Source organism: Lipotes vexillifer, unplaced genomic scaffold (genome assembly GCF_000442215.2).
Source record: "Lipotes vexillifer unplaced genomic scaffold, Lipotes_vexillifer_v1.1 scaffold299, whole genome shotgun sequence".
Classification (NCBI taxonomy): Eukaryota; Metazoa; Chordata; class Mammalia; order Artiodactyla; family Lipotidae; genus Lipotes; species Lipotes vexillifer.
In genome coordinates, this window is record NW_006784347.1 from 1,722,675 (window position 1) to 1,730,442 (window position 7,768).

Below are 7,768 nucleotides of genomic sequence, written 5' to 3' on the forward strand. Positions count from 1 at the left end.
CTGCTGAAAGTGGTTGGAATGCCATCATCATCCTGCCCTGCCCCCAAGTCAGTTTTCTGGTCTTTGGGAAAATGTGAGAGCAGTGGTCACTGGAATTCCAGCTGCAATTAGATACAAATTTTAGTCATTCCCTTCCTTCCTGGTAGACCCCCTAGTCCTTTAAGGAAGGGCTGGAAAGAGGGCCCAGGACCAGGAACTTCAAGGTTTAATTTCTAAGGCTAATCTTCAGCTTTTCACTTCTTTCTTCGTCCTTTTATTCTAACAGGACATGTCCCTTCTTGTCACAGAGGGAGTCTTAGAACTCCTCCTGGTCCTTTATTATCCCCCAAATAGTTCTTGGTCCTTCTTGCCTGCCTTGCAGATACAGCCTCTGATGCCCTCAGGCACTGCTCCCTTGACCTGCAGACACTCCTGGGCCAAGAACCCTCTCTCAGATCCTGGGAATAGCCAAGATCATGTCAGGAATCTCTGACATCCACTAGCCTGAGGTCTCATGGTTCCTCAGGAGATAAAAATAATCCAAGCCAAACAGGAATGTTTGAATAAAGGGATAGAGAACTCAGTTGTACAGAAGTGAGCTTTCAGCCTCAGTAGCAACAGATCTGCTATCGGTTCTGGAAAAGTGACCTTTATATCATCCATCTTTAGATGTCAATGAAAAGAGCACCCTGATAAATAGACTTGGGTATCCCAGAGGGCACAGTGATGCCCTAAGAGGCAGAGTTCCCAGGTGCTGAAGAGAGTGGGGACGTGGGAGAGGTTCTCCGGGAAAGGTAGTGAGGTTCTTACGTGAAACAGAAGACACAGCAGCAAGGGTCTCCTCCAGCTCCAGTTAGTAAGAGTTAGACAAAGCTCCAAAGCTGCTGCCGACCTGCTGGCTGCCTTTTTGCCTCACAAACAGTCTGCTTCTTAAAAATGCTCTATAATCTTCCCAGAAATAATGATTGTCCCAAAAGAAAAAATTAAGGGGAAAGGTTGAAACAGTAGAGCTGGAAGCCGATGCTATAAAATAGAACACTTCCTCTCTAGCTCCACGTTGGATCAGAAACAGTTAATCACCTCCCAGGACCACCTGAAGTCTGTCATCCTATGTAGAAAGTTGCCCATTAATTTTTTTTCTTTTTTTCTTTTTTTTCAACTTTACCTCCACCCCAGGGCCTTTGTTCTGCCTTAGAACTCACAAGTTTAACCAGAGGCTACTGTGCTGTACTATGGCTTTGAGAGTAAAAGAGGAGAAAACCTTCCCCTTTAGTTTAGTATGTAAGGCTGTCTTGAAGACTATGGCTTCGTTGCCCTGGTTCCTGCTCCCAGGGCTTCTCAGAATGAGGACAGATGGGACCGTGTTCCTCCAGGCAGCCTCAGTGATTAAGAGATGAGGTGACAGCACAGGCCCCAGTGACAGCCAGTCTTCTCTCTTGTTTTATTATTATTATTTAAATTTTAAATGTTTCCTAAGTAAGGAACAAGTTAAGAGAAGGAGCAGGCCAGAGAAGCCTCTATGAAACAGAATGGAAACTACCGTTCATTGAGCATCTCCTGTGTGCCAGGGACTGTGTATGGAGCTTTCAAATGCTTTATTGCTCTTAATCCTACCTGGGAGGTCCATATGGATAAGAAGATACACAACACACCCTGAGGGCTTACAAAGCAGAGCAGAGAATTGAACGCAAGCCTGTCTGACATCCCTCCTCCATCGAGTCTCCATAGCCAGTCATTTCTTTTTTACACAAATCCCATCTTCCTAGACTTATTTCTCATCCCTTTAAAGCCAAGGAATAGTGGGTGCGGCAGGAAGGTGGGGGGTAGGATGAGGGTACACATGAGGCGTCGACATGTGTGTTTGCCTCATATACGCGTGTGCAGCAAGAGTTCGGGTTTCCAACTTCAAGAGCTTCAGTGGGTTGACATTTGGCTTCTGGACCAGAAAGAACTATGTTACAAAGGCAGAAAGAGGACAAATTAAAAATATTTTCATACTTTTGGGCAGATGAATTCCTGTGAGCCATTGCAGGGCCACACAGGGCAAAAGGCAGAAGGAACTTTCAGTCTGGGCCACGTGGCTAGAGCCATGCCAGGCATGTCAAGAATCCCAGGTGTTCCGTCCATAAATGTCAAAGAAATGTACATATAATCTGTTTTATTCCCAAGATGTCTATTTTTCATATCTCTTCAATGACTCATTTGCACACCTATTGTAATGACAGGATTTTGGAATGGCGGAGGAATTTGCTACTAAGGCCCTGGAGCTGAAACCGAAATCTTATGAAGCTTACTATGCAAGAGCAAGGGCAAAACGCAGCAGCAGGTGAGGAGAGAGAGAGAGAGGGTGAGAAGCAAGAGCTCTCTTTTCTGAACATCTGGCCAAGGCAACGTAGACCATCCTGGGGCATATCGGACAGACCCATATGTCTGTCCCTGAGGACTCGCAGGACCAAGCTTTGGGGATGGCTCCCATCGCACAGAACGCATCGTACAGCTGGCAACTCTTTGGGGCTGTGGAGATCTAGAGCATTTTACTTTGGGAGAAAACTGCCTTTTCATTGTTGGAGAATGGCACCTTCTTCCAAGAAGCCTCTGCCATATCTCAGTCGCTTTTTAACCCCCAAAGCAGATAGCGTAGAGACACTGGTGGCTTAAGAAGGGATCACTTGAGCAAAATATCCTCCCAGCCCTTTTAGAGGGGAAAGTAGGATGGGTCATATATCACAGGCCCCTCTTTCTTTTCTTACAGGCCTTTGGGAGATTCCCTGGATCATTTAGTCTTCCTCCTGGGGCTCTCCTCAAGTCTGGTGGCATCAAGCCTCCTCCTCCCATACCCACCCCTCCCAGCACCACACCACACATGCATGGAGACAGGAGGTCCTGCTGCCAGGACTGAGAGGGCCCAAGAGAAACCCCATCTCTCATGCCCCATCTGCTGTGGTTTGGCCAGTGGGCAGGAAAGGCTCCAGAAAGATCTAGAAACTGCCATCAGTGATCTTTAGATAACTTGTCACCGTCCTTAATGCCTCCTGCCCGGCGCCCTGCCCTTCTCCCCAACTCTGCCTGTAAAACAACTGCTTCAGGTTCACAGCTATGACCAGGGGGCATGTGGTCCTGAAAATCAAACCCAGGTTAAGTCTAGTGATGACGGTGGCGGTGATCTTAGTCTTAATTAGCTGGGGCAACAGAGTTCTTACAGAAGCTTGACTGTCAAATTCTCTTTCCCCTTGGATTATTCCTTCCCCACAAGGCCAATTGCCCCTTTTCTGGGCAAGGTTAATAGGGAGGATGGGAGTATCTCTGGCTGTTTGTGTCCTTATCTGTAGACTAGAATCTGAGTTTTCTAGTCAGCAAGCCTAATACCTGCCCAGCTTTGATGTCGCAGAATGGAGGAGCCGCAGTGCTGTGGGGCGAGGGGTAGAAAGGGCAGAGGACAGGGTTCTTGCCTAGGATGGAACAGGCCTGAAAATTGGAGCTAAAATATAAAGAAAAAATTCTGCTGGATCAGCAAGATTTTAAATATTGTAGTTACTATTTTGTTCCTAAGCTAATTGACAGTGACCCTGTAAATGACAACCCCACCCAACCCTCATACTACCTGGTGTGCATTTGGACACTGAGAGAAACTTCCTGAAGGGCCTCGCTGGACTGACAAAATGGAGACATTTCTCCACTGATCCCAGAGAGGCCAGAGGGAAGATGGAGGCTGAACTGGCTAGGGAATCATTCTGGACTCTTCTGGAATGACAGCCTACCTATTTCCATCCTTACAAATCAGACGAAACCAAAGCCCCCCAGATGCCCCCAGATGCTAACAGTTCTCTGAAACAGTGACCGTGTTCTCAGCTCTTGGTGGTTCCTGTTGATTCAGAATAACTCCAGTTCCTGTGTTTACATTTTGTCAAGCAGACAGTTTGCAGCAGCCTTAGAGGACCTGAACGAGGCCATCAAGCTGTGTCCAAACAACCGTGAGATCCAGAGACTTCTGCTGAGAGTGGAGGAAGAGTGTCGACAGATGCAGCAACAGCCGCCGGCGGCACAGCAGCAGCCTCAGCAGCAGTTACCGGAAGAAACAGAACCTGAACCCCAGCATGAAGATATCTACTCCGTGCAGGACATACTCGAGGAGGAGTTCTTGGAACAGGATGTTGAGAATGTGTCCATCGGCCTCCAGACGGAGGCTCGGCCCAGCCAGGGGCTCCCGATAATCCAGAGCCCGCCCTCCTCCCCGGCCCACCGTGACGCGGCCTACATCTCCAGCTCGCCTCTTGGCTCTCATCAGGTTTTTGACTTCCGGTCCAGTAGTTCTGTAGGTTCTCCCACTAGGCAGAGCTATCAGTCCACCTCACCTGCTCTTTCTCCGACTCACCAGAACTCACATTACAGGCCTAGTCCCCCGCATACTTCCCCAGCTCATCAGGGAGGATCTTACCGCTTCAGCCCCCCTCCTGTGGGAGGGCAGGGCAAGGAATACCCGAGCCCTCCCCCGTCCCCTCTCCGCAGAGGCCCTCAGTATCGGGCCAGCCCTCCAGCGGAAAGCATGAGTGTCTATAGATCCCAGTCAGGCTCCCCCGTGCGCTATCAGCAAGAAACAAATGTTAGTCAGCTTCCTGGCAGACCGAAATCTCCATTATCCAAGATGGCCCAGCGGCCCTACCAGATGCCCCAGCTTCCTGTGGCAGTGCCCCAGCAAGGGCTCAGGCTCCAGCCGGCCAAAGCACAGATTGTGAGAAGCAACCAGCCCAGCTCAGCAGTTCATTCGAGCACCGTCATCTCCACAGGGGCCTATGGCCAAGTGGCCCATTCAATGGCTGGTAAATACCAGTCTTCACAAGGAGACATAGGAGTAAGTCAGAGCCGGTTGGTTTATCAAGGGTCAATCGGGGGGATTGTAGGGGATGGGAGACCCATGCAGCATGTGCAGGCCAGCCTGAGTGCAGGTGCCATCTGTCAGCACGGAGGGTTGACCAAAGAAGACCTTCCCCAGCGACCTTCCTCCGCCTATCGAGGTGGCATGAGATACAGCCAGACACCACAGATTGGGCGTAGCCAGTCCGCATCCTATTACCCAGTCTGTCACTCAAAACTAGATCTGGAGCGTTCCTCCAGCCAACTAGGTTCCCCTGATGTGTCACATTTAATCAGAAGACCTATTAGTGTCAACCCTAATGAAATCAAACCCCACCCACCAACTCCCAGGCCATTGCTGCACTCCCAAAGCGTAGGCCTTCGTTTCTCTCCATCTAGCAATAGTATCTCATCCGCCTCCAACCTAACTCCTACCTTCCGGCCATCTTCCTCGATTCAACAAATGGAGATCCCACTGAAACCGGCATACGATAGGTCATGTGACGAGCTGTCGCCAGTGTCTCCCACTCAGGGAGGTTACCCTAGTGAGCCCACCCGATCCAGGACCACACCATTCATGGGGATCATAGATAAAACAGCCCGGACTCAACAGTACCCCCACCTTCACCAGCAGAATCGGACCTGGGCAGTGTCATCAGTGGATACCGTTCTCAGTCCTACGTCTCCAGGCAACCTTCCTCAGCCTGAGTCCTTCAGCCCACCGTCATCCATCAGCAACATTGCCTTTTATAACAAAACCAACAATGCACAGAACGGCCACTTGCTGGAGGACGATTACTACAGCCCCCATGGGATGCTGGCTAACGGGTCGCGCGGAGACCTGCTGGAGAGAGTTAGCCAGGCCTCCTCGTACCCCGACGTGAAGGTGGCTCGGACCCTCCCTGTGGCTCAGGCGTACCAGGACAACCTGCACAGGCAGCTGTCCCGGGACTCTCGACATGGGCAGACGTCCCCTATCAAACCAAAGAGACCATTTGTGGAGTCTAATGTTTAAAAGACGTGTGTTGGAGTGAGACCCCTATGTGTTCACTGCACATTTTCAGGCTTGGTTTCCACATTCGAGGTAGTTCTCTGGCTTAATTTCTCATGTAGTTTCCACGTGGTGTTCAGAGGTGGCAGCCCACATGCTGAAATCCTTTGCATGCAGCCAACTGGGAAGCTGGCCTCCGGGGAGCCAGGACTTGGGTTTCTTTTGTCTGTACCCTAGCCACACGCTCTCTCCCTCTCATCAGATGCCAACGAGGAGATTGTTGTGCCGTGTGCTTTAACCCAGGGAGATCAGACACACTGGTCAGCTTTTTCCAGGAGACAATCGCTTTCACTGATGTTCTTGTTGTGTAAAATGTCTTTCTCCTTTTTTTACAAAAATAAGATGTTCTTGTTCGTTTTCCTCTAGGAGCTTTAGGAAGAGTGTGATGCCCCTTTGCCTTTGCATTCTTATCCAGTGTTATCCAAACAGCAGCCCCAGCGCATTCTTGTGCCATGGTCTCCTCCCCTGAACCGCCAGCTCCCTGCAGCCATCCGGTCTAGAATGTTCATTTAGATTATCGCTGGTCTTCCTATGGGGGTAAAGGATCAAGGAGAAAGGGAAGAAATAAGAAAGCACCAATGCAGTTATTTGAAATGTCACTACATGGATTTCCCAAGATGCATTTTAGGAACATTGAGAAAACAACCAGCCCTTTAAATATTTCAGTCAGCCGAGGAAATTGGATGAGAATCATGCATACTTTTAAATAATTCACTGAGTTATTCCTTACGTTTTTAGCCAAATTAACCATTAAAAGCTACCGATTTTCCATGGGTGGGGGAGAGAATAAATAAATACATAGAGAGAGAGAGACTGTTCTGGATTCTCAGTGAAAGGCTGTGGAAAATCTATCTTGGAGAAATCTACTTTTTGGGTTCTGATACGTCACTGAGCATCGTATTCCTCAAAAAGCATACTCTTCCCGGAGGTTGACCGGTGTAGTAATCCTGTTAAGTTGGATCTTTGCCTAGAGCCAGATTTTGTTCTACTGGCCCTCTTTTTGTTGTTTTTTAAACCCAGATGGTATAGTGAAGAATTGGTTTTGGGGGAAGGAAGTTGAATTCTCTGGGGACGGTAAGACGTATTCCCAGAGCTTGCACCCAGGGCCATTGCATTCCATGGCAGATGTTGTCTAACTCCATTTCAAGACCTATTGTTTCATTATCTATTATTACAGGAATTGTTTACTCTTTTCTTTTTCTAGGTAGGAATGTTTGGGGATTGATATTTAAAAGCCAGGCACAGCAAAGTGTTTCAGGGTGAAGAAAGACCCCTTTCAGCCCTGGGTAGGAGCACATAAGGTAGACAGCAAGTCTTCTGATCCAGTCACCCTCCAGACATCTCCTGTGTCTGGTGGTCCTTTGCTAACTGGTCCTTTGAGTGACTGAGGCCAGCATGAGAGGGATGGCAAGAACACTGAAATCAAAGCCTTAGCACAGGCCTGGTAGCAACTGCACATCAGCTCTTAAAATTAACAAACTAAACAACTAAAAGTAAACAAAAGAGAATTCGGTCACTGTTACCAGGAATCATTCTGCTCTTGTTAGTAAAGGGCTACAGGGAGGTTTCCTGAATAAAAATCCAGATGTGACCAGACCTGTTTGTAATAGTAAGTGTCCTCTGAAAGAATCGTAAAGACATGGGGAGCATGAAGCTGAAATCAGAAACACTTCGTTACTAACTTAGATTCTGCCAAATAGATGAACCCCTCCCCCCCCCAAGCCTGGAACAGGCCAGGATGTGTGTCCTGTGCTAGAAGTAAACAGCAAGGCTAACTCAAGCCCTAGCCTCTGTCCACTCTCTCTGATGCTTGAGGACTGTCTCCAACTCACCTAGCCCAGAGTGGACATCAGTCTCTCTCTCTCTCCCTCTCTCTCTCTCTCTCTC

The 7,768-nt window shown here is 48.7% G+C and overlaps 1 protein-coding gene across 1 annotated transcript in view; it reads left to right on the top strand.

Annotated features, from left to right (window-relative positions):
* The window catches only part of TANC2 (tetratricopeptide repeat, ankyrin repeat and coiled-coil containing 2), a 323,861-nt gene extending 318,016 nt beyond the window's left edge, over nucleotides 1–5,845 (top strand). The window contains exons 24-25 of the mRNA XM_007456751.1: nucleotides 2,205–2,305; nucleotides 3,892–5,845. Coding sequence (XP_007456813.1) covers nucleotides 2,205–2,305; nucleotides 3,892–5,845 — 2,055 coding nt within the window. The remainder of the gene's footprint in view (nucleotides 1–2,204; nucleotides 2,306–3,891) is intronic.
* The last annotated feature ends 1,923 nt before the right edge of the window (nucleotides 5,846–7,768 follow it).